The sequence below is a fragment of the Mya arenaria genome, chromosome 2, assembly GCF_026914265.1.
Source record: "Mya arenaria isolate MELC-2E11 chromosome 2, ASM2691426v1".
NCBI lineage: Eukaryota > Metazoa > Mollusca > Bivalvia > Myida > Myidae > Mya > Mya arenaria.
Window position 1 is genome coordinate 47,054,414 of NC_069123.1, and position 19,524 is coordinate 47,073,937.

At 37.7% G+C, this 19,524-nt stretch overlaps 1 protein-coding gene across 6 annotated transcripts in view; it reads left to right on the forward strand.

Moving 5' to 3' along the window:
* LOC128211934 (multidrug resistance-associated protein 1-like) overlaps nucleotides 1-19,524 on the forward strand; it is an 81,999-nt gene that overhangs the window by 58,854 nt on the left and 3,621 nt on the right. For 5 of the 6 annotated variants that reach the window (XM_052917096.1, XM_052917104.1, XM_052917123.1 and 2 more), the window contains exons 23-28: nucleotides 2,451-2,577; nucleotides 4,253-4,354; nucleotides 9,913-10,059; nucleotides 10,378-10,536; nucleotides 11,855-12,021; nucleotides 16,899-17,093. In XM_052917096.1, the coding sequence (XP_052773056.1) occupies nucleotides 2,451-2,577; nucleotides 4,253-4,354; nucleotides 9,913-10,059; nucleotides 10,378-10,536; nucleotides 11,855-12,021; nucleotides 16,899-17,093 (897 nt within the window). The remainder of the gene's footprint in view (nucleotides 1-2,450; nucleotides 2,578-4,252; nucleotides 4,355-9,912; nucleotides 10,060-10,377; nucleotides 10,537-11,854; nucleotides 12,022-16,898; nucleotides 17,094-19,524) is intronic. The other variant, XM_052917131.1, reaches the window with a different exon arrangement.

Below are 19,524 nucleotides of genomic sequence, written 5' to 3' on the forward strand. Positions count from 1 at the left end.
TAACTTCCTTAACATTATTCATCATTTAATTTCTATGTACTTTTTTTGAAGTGTAAAGGTGTTTTATAGTTAAAGTGACACCCTTATTCAAAATCAATATATACACATGTATAACAAACATAAGTTATGACTGATAAACCTTTAACTACTTACTAAATAGTGCATTTATTGAAAATATTAATTACTGATAACAAGATTGTAGCCATGTATTTAATAGCAGAAAGGGCAAAAATATTATATGATTGGTGAATGCTAAAAGATTTACTGTGATTTACTATAGTCTCATAATGTACAAATACCGTGTTTTATGCTCATATCTTTCAAATCAAACTCAGTATCCTTCATAAGAACCACTGTTTTCGGCATTTATTCATCCTCTTTCGAATATTTAAACAATATTATTAACGGTGGTAAATCTTAATTTGGGAGTTAGAGTGCATCTTTAATTACACTGTTTACAGTTTCCAACATTTCTTCAGGGGTACATAAATACCTATTGTAACAACCTATGTAAAGTACAGTTTATTTTCCATAATCACACAGCAGGTAAATTACACAGCAGATAATGAGATGGCAGATTATGTCACAGCAGATGCTGTCCCTTATTTAGGCACACTTGATGGAGGTCTCTTTATTTGTCTAAAAAAAGAGAAAAATGCTGTATATTTTGATAATGATCATGCAATTTTCGGCTGGCTTAAATTTTCGTTTAAAATTGATCAAATGTTTAGATACTTATGTTCAAGCAAATTACCTTGTGCTAGTATAACGAAGCTTTGAAATTTTATTGAAGAGAGTTGACTGTTTGTTATATTATTTGTTGTACAATGTATCGTTGATGGTGGCCCCAAATAGACCAGCCCTCTACACTTTCTACATTAAATTTGAATACATGTGTATATGTCATAAAACTATTGTATGCAATTTCTTTGTGAAAATATTTTATCAATTTGAAATGTTGCAAATCATTCTTTACCTAAGCTTTGTTTTGAAATTAATTTTTAAAATTAACTATAAGAAATGGTACGGTACCATAAGTAGGCATTCTGACATTGTTACTGCTATAGAGCCCATCCAAAAGATTATAAAGCAGTATTTGTAGGAATATGAAAAACAATATGGCTTTCCTAACTGATGGAAAAGCGTTTCAACAGCATCCTACCAGTTCCAAGATATGTTTCAAGATATCACTCATAACTTCTATAATAGTTGTAAGCCCTACAAGAGCTTCGATATATCACTCCTAACTTCTATAATAATGTTAAGCCTTACAAGAGCTTCGATATATCTCTCCTAACTTCTATAATACTCCTGAGCCTTACAAGAGCTTCGATATATCACTCCTAACTTCTATAATACTCGTGAGCCTTACAAGAGCTTCGATATATCTCTCCTAACTTCTATAATAGTGTTAAGCCTTACAAGAGCTTCGATATCTCTCTCATAACTTCTATAATACTCGTGAGCCTTACAAGAGCTTCGATATATCACTCCTAACTTCTATAATACTCGTGAGCCTTACAAGAGCTTCGATATATCACTCCTAACTTCTATAATAGTCGTGAGCCTTACAAGAGCTTCGATATATCTCTCCTAACTTCTATAATAGTCGTGAGCCTTACAAGAGCTTCGATATATCCCTCCTAACTTCTATAATAGTCGTGAGCCTTACAAGAGCTTCGATATATCACTCCTAACTTCTATAATAGTCGTGAGCCTTACAAGAGCTTCGATATATCTCTCCTAACTTCTATAATAGTCGTGAGCCTTACAAGAGCTTCGATATATCTCTCCTAACTTCTATAATAGTCATGAGCCTTACAAGAGTTTCGATATATCGCTCCTAACTTCTATAATAGTCGTAAGCCTTACAAGAGCTTCGATAAATCGCTCCTAACTTCTATAATGGTCGTAAGCCTTACAAGAGCTTCGATATATCGCTCCTAACTTCTATAATGGTCGTAAGCCTTACAAGAGCTTTGATATATCGCTCCTAACTTCTATAATGGTCGTAAGCCTTACAAGAATTTTGATATATCACTCCTTACTTTTATAATAGTCGTAAGCCTTAAAAGAACTTCGATATATCACTCATAATTTCTATAATAGTTGTGAGCCTTACAAGAGCTTGTATATATCACTCATTACTTCTATAATAGTCGTAAGCCTTACAAGAATTTTGATATATCACTCCTAACTTCTATAATAGTCATAAGCCTAACAAGAGCTTCCAGATACAACTTGTAACTTTAACAATAGTCCTAACCCTTATGAGAGCTTCCAAGTACCACTTATAACTTCTACAATAGTTGTTCACCTCACAAGAGCTACGAGATGCTTACCTCAGTCAACCGTTTAAGTTTTTCTATTTTGTAATTGACACACAGTCAAACTTCAGTCAATGGGTGCAAAAATGTTATCACGCAAAAATGTTTTTGTTGTAATTACAGGTGGCTGGCTATTCGATTGGAGTTTGTTGGCAACTGTATCCTGTTTTTTGCATCTTTGTTTGCGGTGATTGCTCGGGATGATCTCTCGCCCGGAATTGTTGGCCTTTCTATAACATACGCCCTCAACGTAAGTATACAGCCTGGAAGTAAACAATTAACACTTTCTCCTTGAAACAATATTTGCCCAATGGGACATAAGATGCTTAAATTGATCAGACCAATTTTTTTTTTTACATTTGGGCAGACATGTGAACTCTAATGGCTGTAGGTAAAATCTAGCGCTTTTGAGACCCCCCTACCTCTCTTGAATTTTTTTTTATCTAAATAAATGTTGGCCGTAATATTTCATTTGAAAACCCTCAAAATTCTATCAACCATGCTTAAATACCCCATAATCTGTCACTTTTAGGGAATGGTGCAATAAACAACCTGTCAAATACATGTAAGTTGACACCTTGGCGGAGATCGTTGCTAAGTTATACAGCACTCAAAACCACCAGCATCCTACTATTCAGCAATCTTTGTTACTAATCAATATTCTTTGATAATCTTAAAGACATATATTGCCTTGATCAAAACATTACTGCATAGTTTTAAAATTTTCCCAAAGGGGTATTTCATTCCCAAAGGTGTATTTATCTTTAATTAATGTATAAAATTCTATGACATTCTGGCGCAAAATTAACATTCCTTATTTTGCAGTCGTCTGCTCTAGACCTGTTTGGCAGTCTGATTGAATTATCAGCAGCTCTACTAAATATGAACTTGAATTTTCACTAGCCAGACGTAATATTCCTTCTATTTCACAATCAAAAACGCCGACATTTGACAAGACCCTGAACCATGACATATTAATATGCGTATTTTCCGAAAATTTGAAAATAATAACAACCATCAAGTTTTTGTTAACATTGTATTCATCATTGTTTTTGATTGAAAATGAAAGGGATTTAGATAAACTACCACTTCTGAACCCAATTTACCGACTTGGAGACCCAAGTCTACCTATCTGACATTGCCAGAGGCTCATATGTCTGATTTGGGACTAGACACCAGATTAAACAATGGCAAGAAAAAAAGAAAATTGATAAAAGAAATGTCAACATAAAATTGAATGTTACGTACTGATGTATCACACGGCTTATGATACATGCATCTTTTGCATTTTTCGGGCATTTTACCATATCAAATATACTGCGGTTGTCTACCATGTAAAATGCAAAAAGTTTTGAAATGGTGTCGGTATATTTATCTGTACTCATCATGTGACTTTCACATGCTGAATGTACACCCTCCATGGCTTCCTGGAAAAACAGGACATTGCAATGAAGCGAGAAAACCATTCTGCGCTTTTTAAACTGGGAAACCATTGTGATATTTTTAAACAGTGGAACTCAGCTACGACATTATAACAACTTGCTTTTACAATTCTATGCTTGTTTTGTGAAAATACTGTATTTGCCAATTTTGGGGCCACCTGGTTTCTAGTCCCTTAAGCAATATATCAGCACAAGCCATGTTTATGTTTTTGCTGACATTATGTGTAATGTAGGCTTAGGCAAGGATATTATTTCTGATGAGGTGCATTTTTGTGACATTATATGGTTGACGCTAGAACTGATTAAGACCACGGAGACTATTTGCATGTTATTCTGTATAAGCTCATAGTGGTGTTGCATTCAGGCGAAGACTGAATCAGTGTTAACATCTTTGGAGCAAGAAAAGTTAATGAAATAAACTTACATAATCAACATCATTATAATACTGTATGATCCTTTAACCAAGTCTCATGATATTTCCAGGTAACTCAGACCCTGAACTGGATGGTGCGCATGACGACAGAACTGGAGACAAACATCGTTGCTGTGGAGAGGGTAAAGGAATACTCGGAGACTCCAACAGAGGTGGGCATATGTTGTAGCTTAACTCTGGCAATAGGGATATTAGTTACATGTTAGGAAGTGATGAGATGATTCAGTCATCACACGATATGACTGCTATCAATACAACTACATGCCGATTTGATATATTCTGATACAATACAATACTTGATTTCTAATACAAAAAAATAGGTCCTTAAAAAGTTATTCCCAAACCTTGTCCAATTGATAATTAGAGAGCACTTGGAAGGAAGGCTGGTCATGAACATCACATGACCCTGATTAAGGTCACAGTTGTGGTAAACTTGAATACAATAACCTTGTCCTATTGATAACTAGAGAGCACTTGGAAGGGAGGCTGGTCATGAACATCACATGACCCTGATTAAGGTCACAGTTGTGGTAAACTTGAATACAATAACCTTGTCCTATTGATAACTAGAGAGCATTGGAAGGTAGGCTGGTCATGAACATCACATGACCCTGGTTAAGGTCACAGTTGTGGTGAACTTGAATACAATAACCTTGTCCTATTGATAACTAGAGAGCATTGGAAGGGAGGCTGGTCATGAACATCACATGACCCTGGTTAAGGTCACAGTTGTGGTAAACTTGAATACAATAACCTTGTCCTATTGATAACTAGAGAGCATTGGAAGGTAGGCTGGTCATGAACATCACATGACCCTGGTTAAGGTCACAGTTGTGGTAAACTTGAATACAATAACCTTGTCCTATTGCTAACTAGAGAGCATTGGAAGGGAGGCTGGTCATGAACATCACATGACCCTGATTAAGGTCACAGTTGTGGTAAACTTGAATACAATAACCTTGTCCTATTGCTAACTAGAGAGCATTGGAAGGGAGGCTGGTCATGAACATCACATGACCCTGGTTGAGGTCACAGTTGTGGTGAACTTGAATACAATAACCTTGTCCAATTGATAATTAGAGAGCATTGGAAGGTAGGCTGGTCATGAACATCACATGACCCTGGTTAAGGTCACAGTTGTGGTAAACTTGAATACAGTAACCTTGTCCAATTGATAATTAGAGAGCATTGGAAGGAAGGCTGGTCATGAACATCACATGACCCTGATTAAGGTCACAGTTGTGTTAAACTTGAATACAATAACCTTGTCCTATTGATAACTAGAGAGCATTGGAAGGTAGGCTGGTCATGAACATCACATGACCCTGGTTAAGGTCACAGTTGTGGTGAACTTGAATACAATAACCTTGTCCTATTGATAACTAAAGAGCACTGGAAGGGAGGCTGGTAATGAACATCACATGACCCTGGTTAAGGTCACAGTTGTGGTGAACTTGAATACAATAACCTTGTCCTATTGATAACTAGAGAGCACTGGAAGGGAGGCTGATAATGAACATCACATGACCCTGGTTAAGGTCACAGTTGTGGTAAACTTGAATACAATAACCTTGTCCTATTGATAACTAGAGAGCATTGGAAGGAAGGCTGGTCATGAACATCACATGACCCTGGTTAAGGTCACAGTTGTGGCAAACTTGAATACAATAACCTTGTCCTATTGATAACTAGAGAGCACTGGAAGGGAGGCTGGTAATGAACATCACATGACCCTGGTTAAGGTCACAGTTGTGGCAAACTTGAATACAATAACCTTGTCCTATTGATAACTAAAGAGCACTGGAAGGGATGGCTGGTAATGAACATCACATGACCCTGGTTAAGGTCACAGTTGTGGTAAACTTGAATACAATAACCTTGTCCTATTGATAACTAGAGAGCATTGGAAGGGAGGCTGGTCATGAACATCACATGACCCTGGTTAAGGTCACAGTTGTGGTGAACTTGAATACAATAACCTTGTCCTATTGATAACTAGAGAGCATTGGAAGGGAGGCTGGTCATGAACATCACATGACCCTGGTTAAGGTCACAGTTGTGGTAAACTTGAATACAATAACCTTGTCCTATTGATAACTAGAGAGCATTGGAAGGGAGGCTGGTCATGAACATCACATGACCCTGGTTAAGGTCACAGTTGTGGCAAACTTGAATAAAATAACCTTGTCCTATTGATAACTAGAGAGCATTGGAAGGAAGGCTGGTCATGAACATCACATGACCCTGGTTAAGGTCACAGTTGTGGTAAACTTGAATACAATAACCTTGTCCTATTGATAACTAGAGAGCATTGGAAGGTAGGCTGGTCATGAACATCACATGACCCTGGTTAAGGTCACAGTTGTGGTAAACTTGAATACAATAACCTTGTCCTATTGCTAACTAGAGAGCATTGGAAGGGAGGCTGGTCATGAACATCACATGACCCTGGTTGAGGTCACAGTTGTGGCAAACTTGAACACAATAACCTTGTCCTATTGATAACTAGAGAGCATTGGAAGGGAGGCTGGTCATGAACATCACATGACCCTGGTTAAGGTCACAGTTGTGGTGAACTTGAATACAATAACCTTGTCCTATTGATAACTAGAGAGCATTGGAAGGTAGGCTGGTCATGAACATCACATGACCCTGGTTAAGGTCACAGTTGTGGTAAACTTGAATACAATAACCTTGTCCTATTGATAACTAGAGAGCATTGGAAGGGAGGCTGGTCATGAACATCACATGACCCTGGTTGAGGTCACAGTTGTGGTGAAACTTGAACTACAATAACCTTGTCCTATTGATAACTAGAGAGCACTGGAAGGGAGGCTGGTCATGAACATCACATGACCCTGGTTAAGGCTACAGTAGTTGTGAACTTGGACACAATAACCTTGTCCTATTGATAATTTAATTATGCTTTGGAGAAGGGACCTCAAACTTGGTTGGGAAGTAGGTCTTGACTTTCAGATACCCCCCCCCCCCAAAAAAAAAAAAAAAAATGGTTCCTGAAATTCAGAGTTTCCTTATGGAAATTTGGCCGAAACAAATTTGTTCAACGTTTCTTGAGTTTTTGTTATATTTGAAGTCATTAAATCTGTGGTTTTCGGTATTTTAAAAGAATATGCAATGATTAAAGCTAAAATGTTTTGCTTGAAAGTAAGACAAGTTTGACCATTGTCGAAAAGTATTGGTAATCCTTTTAAATGACCTTTGAGCAGCTATCTATATATCTTGCATTGCCCATATTCTTAACTTCATTTCATCCTTTTCATTTATAAACTGCTGTCAGGAGGATGCATACAGGTTTTCTTCATCAACTCCCATAACAATTATTCAAAACTGGCCAGTAACCATACCATTCTTTCCTCAAACTTCGGGGAAATGTTGTTGGTCATTGTTACTCCACCAAATGCTGTTGTTAGCCCACTGTTGATTGTTAATTGCTAATCCTTCAATCGGCACTGTTTTTTATCCTCCTATTACTCTTAACACAAGTACCACCATGGTGTCAAACTTTTAGCTCACCTGAGCACGAAGTGCTCAAGGTGAGCTATTGTGATCGTCCTGTGTCCATCGTCTGTCGTCGTCCGTTGTCAACAATTTGACTGTAGCACTCTAGAGGTCACAATTTGGGCACTATCTTAATGAAACTTGGTCAGAATGTTACCCTCAATAAAATCTTGGATGAGTTCGATATTGGGTCATCTGGGGTTAAAAACTAGGTCACCAGGTCAAATTAAAGGAAAAGCTTGTTAACACTATAGAGGTCACATTTATGACTGTATCTTCAGGAAATTTGGTCAGAATGTTAATATTAATACTCTCTAGGTCAAGTTCAATTCTGGGTCATGTGCGGTCAAAAACTAGGACACCAGGTCAAATTTAAGAAAAAGCTTGTTAACACTCTAGAGGTCACATTTATAACTGTATCTTAATGACAGTTGGTCAGAATGTTTATATTAGTAATCTCTTAGTCAAGTTTAAATCTTGACCTAGGTCAACAGGTCAAATAATAGGAAAAGTATTTTAACACTCTAGAGGCCACATTTATGACCATATGTTCATGGAACTTGATCAGAATGTTATTGTTGATGATCTTTATTGGATCAGGGGGGCGATTAAGGGCCTTCAGGGCCCTCTTGTTATTTTTGCCATCGCCAAATTTTATGCTCCTTTCGTCTTCATTTCAACTGCCAAAGATGTTAAAAAACACTGATAGCCTCATTTTCCTCCCCTCAGCAGTATGTTTAAGTCTCCCATCACTGTTGTTCATACTCCTGTAGCCATATTTACCTCTTTCATCATCACTCCTGTTCTCATTTTTATGCCCCCGAAGGTGGGCATATTCAAATCGCACCGTCCGTCCGGCTCTGTAACTTTCCCTTGTATGGACAGATTTTAAAATAACTTGCCACATGTGTTCCACATACCAAGACGACGTGTGGCGTGCAAGACTCGTGTCCCTACCTCAAAGGTCAAGGTCACACTTAGTGTTTATTCACAATGGAGTGCTGCATATAAGGACATAGAGTATAGGTTGTCGTGTCCGGGCTGTAACTTTCTCTTGTATGGACAGATTTTAAAATAACTTGCCACATGTGTACCACATACCAAGACGACATGTCGCGTGCAAGACCCGTGTCCCTACCTCAAAGGTCAAGGTCACACTTAGTGTTTATTTACTATGGAGTGCTGCATATAAGGACATAGAGTATAGGTTGTCGTGTCCGGGCTGTAACTTTCCCTTGTATGGACAGATTTTAAAATAACTTGCCACATGTGTTCCACATACAAAGACGACGTGTCGCGTGCAAGACCTGTGTCCCTAATTTCCTGGACAAGTCAAATAAAGTTTTGGCCAATTTTAAATGAGTCATTAGACTTCTCATGGGCCATGCCAAAAAATGTCATTTTATGCAGAAGTATACATCTTATTGTTTTTCATGATTACCGTATATCATACTTTATCTTGCTAGAGATATCATGGAAAATTGCTTATATCAATACAATATAAAACCCTTTTTTCCAGTCATTACCAAATTTGATCTAATTCGAATGGGCATAATATCTGGACACGTTCTATAACAAGCCAAATGGCCTGTGTCGCTCAAGAGGAATCAACATTTAGTTATAGTAATAACTTAAAATAGATCTTGTCTGATCAATAACTTTAGAAGCCTTTGTCGATTCATCACCAAATTTGGTCAGATTATAAATTATTATCTCGTACATGTTCGATGACCAGCAATATTGCTTTAGTCACTCGAGAGTAATCAACATCTAATTTAAGTAATTATTTAAAATAGGTCTTGTCTAATCAATAACTTTAAAAGCCTTCGTCCAATCATCACCAAATTTGGTCAGAATGTGTGTGGGTAGAATATCTGGATAATCAGTTATGTTACCTCTGTAACTCAAGAGTTATGACCGTTGAATTGGCAAAACTGTGCTCACAGTGTCATCTCTAAATTTAGCTTAATGTACAACCACTTGTCACCAAAAAAAAGGTGTCCTAAAAAGAGGACAGGCATATTTCGCGATAGTTGGCGCTTTTGTTGAAACTTGATTGATAGCATTGGCGTTCACTTCATGACTTGTTTTTATTGCTATAAACTTTGTAAATCTTAAATGGAACTAAACATATTGTATATTGTTTGGGTGGTTCTTATTTTAAGCTGTATCCAATATTTCCATTATGCAGGCTGCTTGGGATATCCCTGAGAAGAAGCCCAACCCATCATGGCCGGAGAAGGGAGTGGTGGAGATGGAGGATTATGGAACACGTTACCGGGAGGGGCTTGATCTTGTCGTGAAGGGAATAGACTGCTACATCAATTCAGGAGAGAAGGTAGGCAAGAAAGGCCATTCTGTCGTCATGTCTGTTAATGTCTCTTAATAGCTTTGAGTAACTAATGTTTAGTATACAAATCACTTCATACAGTAATACAGTTTGTTAATGAAACTGTTTTTATGTAACATGAAAATGGCCACTCAAAAGATTACATTTTTGCCGAAAAGAAATCTTAGACATTCAAAGTATTGACTACTTCAGGTGTGGATAGGTTTGTTAACCATAATGATCTGACAGAAACAGGATTTTTGAAGGATTTCAGTATAACATACATCCTACAGAACCTTATCAGTACATTTCTTCTGTCATATACAGGTCGGAATTGTTGGTCGTACAGGAGCAGGAAAATCGTCCTTGACCCTGGCCTTGTTCCGCATCATTGAGCCTGCCCAGGGTCGCATCGTGATTGACGGGGTTGACATAGCACAGATAGGCCTGCATGATCTCCGCAGTAAACTCACCATCATACCACAGGTTAGAGCACTTTAAGCTTCAATCAGCTTAACTGTTATTTTCAGCTGTAGTGATGCTATTGTAGTTTCATCTGGCATGTGAAACATCTTGAATGTTGGCAATGATGCATAAAGATATTCTTCAATACAAACTTCATGAAGATAACCACCATATTACCATTTTTCTGGTTCTAATTTTGCTTAATGAACGAAGGAAGCTGTTATATAGCTGCCTCACAGTCTGGCAGAAGTCCTTAAACTATGTGAACCTATGTTCTCCTTTCAAGGAAACTAGAATACCTTAAACCAGACGTAATTCAGAAAAACAACCTCATTAGATGCCATATTGAACCTGTAATTATGAGAGAATTTGAAGCACTGGATACTTTTATACTGCTATAACATTTCTGTGTATAGCTAGGTCGTTATAATTTGCTATTTCAGTTTTTAGCTCACCTAAGCACAAAATGCCCAGATTTAGCTTAATTGTGATAGTGTGATTGTCTGTTGTCAACATTTCACTTCAAAAAGAAGTTTTCCTTAGGTGACCTTATATCGAATTCCTTCACACCATTATAGTTCATAAAAAAACATGGTCGCCAGGGGCGGGGCTAGTTTTCACTATAAATGATGAATATCCACCTGAATTTCAAAAATTCAACAAAGAAACTTTATATTTCATGTAGGCAAATTTTATAACAGGTTAGAATTTTGGCAGCATGTTTATGGTACTGGCCTCCATACTCTGAAGCTTAATTGGATTGATGGTGTGTATAAACTACATTAAATCAATCAGCAAGGCACATGTTACACTGGTTTGATAAGCATCTTATCGATATTGCCGAAACAAGTGTCTAGTTGACAGCTGAGTTATTTTGGTGTTTTTACTGAAGACAAAAGGTCAAAATATTTGTGTAAGTTGGTTGACAATAACCGTTCAATATTCAATAAAGTGTCCACAGCTTATTCAAGCCAGTATTTGCCATCACCGCAGTGTTATGCAATATAATCTGTTGTCAAGGTATATGCTGTCATTCCAGTAAGGAAAGCAGAGGGACCCAGGTGGCTACAAGCCTCTCCCCTGAACCACAAAGCTTGAACACACATGCTATTTAATTGTAAATAATTATCAATAACAAATGGAATATTACTGTAAGTCTTAAGTTCTGTCTGGATTGCTTATTGATGATGCTTCCTTTCAGCGAGGTAAAACATAAATAACAGCTAACCACTTTGTATGTCTGTATATAATGTCACACCAGTAGGCAGTAAGTAAAGAGTTTCACAAAGTACAATAAAACCTACCGTAATAATGGTCACATGATACATTTGTTTTCCAGGAGCCTGTGCTGTTCTCTGGTTCCCTACGGATGAACCTTGACCCCTTTGACGAGCACTCTGACGATAGTGTGTGGCGGGCCCTAGAACACGCCCACCTGAAGAACTTTGTGAAGGGGCTGCCCACGGGGCTGGAACACGAGTGTACGGAGGGTGGAGAAAATCTCAGGTATGCTGAACATGATTAAGGCGGCCTGTTGCAGATGATTGGTTTAGAAACTGATATGTCCTCAATCGGTTGCTCAGAACAGCAATTGATCTTTATTTTTATCCCCCCCTTCGAAGAAGAGGGGTATATTGCTTTGCACAGGCATGTCGGTCGGACGGTCGGTCCGTCGGTAGACCAAAGCTTGTCCGAGTGATAACTCAACAATTCCTGGACGTATGGTCATCAAACTTCACATGCAGGTTGGACCTGACCAGTAGATGACCCCTATTGATTTTGGGGGTCAAAGGTCAAGGTCACAGAGACCTTTAACGGTAAAATAATTTTAAAGCTTGTCCAAGTGATAACTCAACAATGCCTGCACCCATGGCCCTCAAACTTGACATGGAGGTTGGGCCTGATCAGTAGATGACCCCTATTGTTTTGGGGGGTCATCAGAGATGGTCCCTATTGATTTTAGAGGTCATTGGGCCAAAGGTCAAGGTCACAGTGACCTTGGATGATAAAAGGTTGTCCGAGTGATAACTCAACAATGCCTTGCCTGCACCCATGGCCCTCAAACTTGATATGGAGGTTGGGCCTGACCAGTAGATGACCCCTATTGATTTTAGGGGTCAAAGGTCAAGGTCACAGTGACCTTGAAAGTGAACTCGACAATTCCTGGACCTATGGTCATCAAACTTGACATGAAGGTTGGACCTGCCCAGTAGATGACCCCTATCGACTTTGGGGGTCATCAGGCCAAGGTCAATGTCACAGTAACCTTTAACGCAAAAAAGTTAACAAATCTTCTCCCACTGATATCTCAACAATGCCTGAACCTATGATCATTAAACTTGACATGGATGTTAAGCCTGACCAATAGATCACCCTTATTGATTTTAGGATTCATAGAGCCAAAGGTCAAGGTCACAGTGATCTTGAATGGTAAAAGGTTGTCAGAGTGATAACTCAACAATGCCTGAACCCATGGCCTTCAAACTTCACTTGGAGTTGCATCTGACTTGTAGATGACCCCTTATGATTTAGGGGGGGGGGGGGGGCATAATGTTTGACAAACATCTCTTGTTTCCATCGACATGTAGGATATACATAATTTACCACACTAGCTCGCAGACCTATTTTGTGACAAAATGCAAATCAGATAACGTATCAATAATGCAACACAAAACCTGAAAATGCATTTAAATAAGATTAAAATTAAATAGTATAAGCAAAACAGTTAAGATTATTTAAATTATTATAAAAAAATTGATTCTAAATAAATCCTTATGAACATACGAGAAAGAATCCATGTATTTTGAATGAATTTCTTCAGAATTACCATTTTCCGAATAAATTTCTATTTTGATTTACATCAATAACAGAAAGGCATAAAGGAATTGGCTCCTATCTCTCTGCTGGAATATAGATCTCATTCATCTGTCTTTAACTAAACATTAGGTGCTTAAGGTACAAAATTTGATATGTGAATGTTGCGTTCCTGGTGAACCCATATGTTCTGATATCTTTTAAAAGGATTTGACGTGTGGAAAAGAAACTACAAAAATCATACATAAAATGGTATTACAAACAAGTTTTTTTGGCCTAGAGAGATTGCAAAATACCATTTTATGTCCGATTTCAGTTGAAGTAAATAAAAAGTATTCATAAAACTGTTAAAACTTTCTGTATACAGTTGAAACTGACCTTAAAAAGGAGATCTCAAGTGACTGGTCATGTGACTGGTCACTTCATGTAATGTCCTCTTTGTTTGCCTCCTGACTTACAGTTCTCTATAATGCACCTTTAATTAGCAATCTGCTGCTCAATTTTTACCAAGTGATCGCTGCTGGCAATCACATTCACACCAAACTAAAATATTGTTGTCTGTACTTGAAACACATGTGAAGGTAACATGTTGTCATGGTATCACTGGCAATTTTTCAACGTATAAAACAAATAAGATTTCAGTGAATAACTCAGACTGCCAGTTGTGAACTTCTTTACGTTTTTTTGGGAGGGTTTTGAAAAGAAAAGTCTTGTTAGATTGATAACAAACACATTGATTTTAAGGGAAAAAGGTAAATTTTAAAACGGCTTCAAAATGAAAGTTAAAGAAACATGTTGAATGATTGAAAATGTTACACATGTCTCATGTGGCTGCCAATGAGTTTGTATTCAGACATCCTGAGGTGCAAAATATGCTAACACAAAAGCATGTACATGTACCTGTATGCTAACACAAAAGCATGTACATGTACCTGTTTGCTAAAACAAAAGCATGTACATGTACCTGTATGCTAACACAAAAGCATGTATATGTACCTGTATGCTAACACAAAAGCATGTACATGTACCTGTATGCTAACACAAAAGCATGTACATGTACCTGTATGCTAACACAAAAGCATGTACATGTACCTGTATGCTAAAACAAAAGCATGTACATGTACCTGTATGCTAAAACAAAAGCATGTACATGTACCTGTACGCTAAAACAAAAGCATGTACATGTACCTGTACGCTAACACAAAAGCATGTACATGTACCTGTACGCTAACACAAAAGCATGTACATGTACCTGTACGCTAAAACAAAAGCATGTACATGTACCTGTACGCTAAAACAAAAGCATGTACATGTACCTGTACGCTAAAACAAAAGCATGTACATGTACCTGTATGCTAAAACAAAAGCATGTACATGTACCTGTATGCTAACACAAAAGCATGTACATGTACCTGTATGCTAAAACAAAAGCATGTACATGTACCTGTATGCTAAAACAAAAGCATGTACATGTACCTGTATGCTAAAACAAAAGCATGTACATGTACCTGTATGCTAAAACAAAAGCATGTACATGTACCTGTATGCTAACACAAAAGCATGTACATGTACCTGTACGCTAACACAAAAGCATGTACATGTACCTGTACGCTAACACAAAAGCATGTACATGTACCTGTACGCTAACACAAAAGCATGTACATGTACCTGTACGCTAACACAAAAGCATGTACATGTACCTGTACGCTAACACAAAAGCATGTACATGTACCTGTACGCTAACACAAAAGTATGTACATGTACCTGTATGCTAACACAAAAGCATGTACATGTACCTGTATAAGAATACTGGAAACCTGACATTGAGCATCAATGGTTTTATATTTTAAGTTGATCGTTATAACATAAAGAGGAAAATTGTTTGTTTCAGTGTAAGATTGTAATATATTTCACTGAGTGAGCACCAAAAGCTGCGCCACTCATGAAATATTTACTTTCCATGTTCAGGGGGTGAAATATGTTATGATCTTACACTTAAGCAAACAATTTTCTTTTTTTATCGTATACCTTAAAAAGGATTTAAGACATTAAATTGTATTTTTTTGAGAAGCACGCCAAATTGTCTGCAAACGTAACATCATTTCAGAAATCCATTGTTGAAATTGTGTTTCAGCCCTCTGCGGGCTGACATTTTATTTCGACTTGAGAACGGGTACAAAAAATCCAAACACTGGTGGAAAATATCAAAATGTTGTTTCACTGTTTGACACAGTGAAACAACCTTTTTGGTCCAATTATTCAAAGAATAAGGAGGGCAATACTACTAACCCTAGTATCTGCGTCACACCTTGGTTAAGGTTTTGCATGTAAGTCATCTCAGAAAATACATCATGTATAGCATTGAAACATTAGATAATTATGTGTTCCCAACTTTCCAACCTGCTTTATTCATGATGTTAGATAACACAAATTTTGAATTTAAGGCAAATAATGGGCTTTTATTTCTAAACTTCAAATTCTGGTTAAGGTTTTGCATGTAAGCAGTAAGCACATATAGGTTAATATCTCAGCAACTACTTGATGTATTGCTTTGAGACTTTATACAATGTTACTCAATCATCCAACCAACTTAAATAACCCAGTTAAATAGCTCTATTTTGCTAATATAATGGTCCTTTATTATTTCAGGATCTGTTTAAGATTTTGCATGTAACCACATTTTAGTCAATATCTCAGCAAACACATCATGTATTGCAATGGAATTATACATGGGCTCCCAACAATCAAAGCTACTTAATTAATCAAGTAGGATAACTCTATCTTGCATATATTATAAATTTTGCCCCTGCATTATCCGACATAGAAATTCTGGTTAAGGTTTTGCACGTAAGCACATTATCAGTCAATAACCCAGCAACTACTTGACGTATGCATTGAAACATTATGCTATCAAAACTTTGATAATTCTATCTTGCATATAATGCAAATAATTGCCCTTTATTAATTGACTTAGAATTTTGGTTACGGTTTTTTTATTTTTTTTTTATTTTACAGTGATGTAAGCCTGCAATTCTAAAACTTCAAAGTGGCAGAATAGTCAAGTGTGCTGTCTCTGTGACAGCTCATGTTATTTCACCAGAAAACATATGTTAAATGTCTTTAATGTTTTATTTGATGAATATGATATTTTACAGTTTTTCTTAAGTAAAACAGCTACAATTGTTTGTTTAGGATGTGCATTGAAGTAATAACAAACTCAGGCATTCTTTTTTTACAAGACAGTGTTGATACCATATTTGAACATCAGCTACCCTGAAAGTCACATGTCCACCACCACCACCACCACCACATACATGCCATATTTCTTTAGGGGCTGCCCAGGGGATTAATGGTTCAGGTTCCCAACCCTACCTACGAAATAGGCTTTATACAGAATATCACTTAACCACAATGGTGACAATAATGTATTAACATACAGCCTAATAAAAAAATTAAATAACAAAAATAAATAGCCTACCATCATCACACCACCACCCCAGATGTCCATATCCAATACAAAGTCATTACGTATAATGAGTTATTGACTATATTAATTGTGATGATTTCAGTGTTGGTCAGAGGCAGCTTGTATGTCTGGCAAGGGCCCTGCTGCGGAAGACCAAGATCCTGATCCTGGATGAGGCTACCGCTGCCGTCGACCTTGAGACTGATGACCTCATACAGCACACAATACTTACCGAGTTCAGCGATGCCACTGTTCTGACAATAGCACACAGGCTTAACACCATCATGGACTACACTAGGTATGTGGCTGGATGTATATTAAGGCTTTTAAATAACCATCACATTGCTTGAAAGTCTCATCATCTTTATTTCATGCTAAGATTAGATTAAATTCACCCTCAGTAATGGAATTTGTTTAACACAGTCCAAATTGTTGTATAAAATGTGTAACATTAGTTAAACAATATTTTATGAAGCTCAGCTTCATGTCAATTAAATACTTTTTTGGTTTTTTTAAATTCTTAACTAAAAGGGAAAAATCAATTTTTAAAAATGTCATAGATCATGATTTTGTCATTGATATAGATGTGTGATGCTGTGGTGCAACATTTTGTCCTAGAAGGCCACAAATTGTTGTCAAAATTAGTGATATGTTTTTAAACTGTTTTCTGAAAGAAAGACAGAATACAAGTACTAAATGGTTCCATGGTAACACTAAGAGTAAATCACAATTACATGACATAAGACCTAACATTACTGGAGCACTTCACTATGAACATTTTAATGGCATCTCTTATTATGCCCCCCTTCGAAGAAGAGGGGTATATTGCTTTGCACAGGCATGTCGGTATGTCGGTCGTCCGTTGGTAGACCAAAGCTTGTCCGGGTGATAACTCAACAAATCCTGGACATATGGTCATCAAACTTGACATGAAGGTTGGGTCTGACCAGTAGATGACCCCTATTAATTTTAGGGCTCATCGGGTCAAAGGTCAAGGTAACAGTTACCTTTAATGGTAAAATAATTTTAGAGCTTGTCCGAGTGATAACTCAACAATGCCTAGACCTATGGTCATCAAACTTGATATGGAAGTTGGGCCTGACCAAAAGATGACCCCTATTGTTTTTGGGGGTCATCAGGCCAAGGTCAAGGTCACAGTGACCTTGAATGGTAAAAGGTTGTCCGAGTTATCACTCGACAATGCCTGCACCCATGGCCCTCATACTTGACTTGGAGGTTGGGCCTGACCAGTAGCTGACCCCTATTGTTTTTGGGGCTCATCGGGTCAAAGGTCAAGGTCACAGTGACCTTGAATGGTAAAAGGTTGTCCATGTGATAACTCAACAATGCCTGCACCCATGGCCCTCATAATTGACTTGGAGGTTGGGCCTGACCAATAGATGACCCCTATTGTATTTGGATGTCATCGGGCCAAAGTTCAAGGTCACAGTTACCTTGAATGGTAAAAGGTTGTCCATGTGATAACTCAACAATGCCTGCACCCATGGCCCTCAAACTTGACTTGGAGGTTGGGCCTGACCAATAGATGGCCCCTATTGATTTAAGGGGTCATTGGGCCAAAGGTCAAGGTCACAGTGACTTTGAACGATAAAAGGTTGTCCGAGTGATAACTCAACAATGCCTGCACCCATGGCCCTCAAACTTGACTTGGAGGTTGGGCCTGACCAGTAGATGACCCCTATTGATTTTAGGGGTCAAAGTCACAGTGACCTTGAAAGCAAACTTGACAATTCCTGGACCTATTGTCATCAAACTTGACATGTAGGTTGGGCCTGACCAGTAGATGACCCATCTTGACTTTGGGGGTCATCGTGCCAAGGTCAAGGTCACAGTAACCTTTATCACAAAAAAGTTAACAAATCTTCTCCCAGTGATATCTCAACAATGCCTGAACCAATGATCATCAAACTTGACATGGAAGTTGGGCCTGACCAGGATATGACACTTATTGATTTTAGGAGTCATTGGGTCAAAGGTCAAGTTCACGGTGACCTTGAATGCGAAAACGTTTCAAGTGATAATTCGACAATGTCCTGCACCAATGGCCCTCAAACTTGACTTGGTGTTGTGTCTGACCTTTAGATGACCCCTTATGATTTTAGGGGTCATCGGGTCAAAGGTCAAGGTTACAGTTACCTAGTACGAATAAAAGCTTGTCTGTGTGATAACTTGTCAATGCCTGCACCCATGGCCCTCAAACTTGACATATAGATTTTTGGTGACCAGCTGATGATTCCTATGGATTTTGAGGTCAAAGGTCATGGTCATAACACACTCTATCCTCAAACTTTGAATGGTCATAATCTTAAAACTGCCTCAACGGCATCCAATGTCAGTGACAAATCAGCTGTCATTTCAGTCCATGCATATTTCATTCAATTGTCCATATAATCCTGACAACATGGCGCTCAAGGGGAGGCATAATGTTTGACAAACATCTCTTGTTTGATACTGTTTCTGGATGATTATTGAGTCTAAATTTGCCAGTGGTGTAACAGCCTTGATCTGGATCTGTATTGATAACAGACATCTAATAGTGCTGTCAGTATGGTGTTGTTAGATACATAGATACAGTCTAGAAGAAATATGTGACCTTCAACCAAGTAAATACAGGGAAAGTGGTTAATGAATGTAGTGGGTCAAATATTTTTATGCTACACCTTTCAAAGCTTGTTTTAATAAGTTTAGTAAATAATTTCTCAGAAATT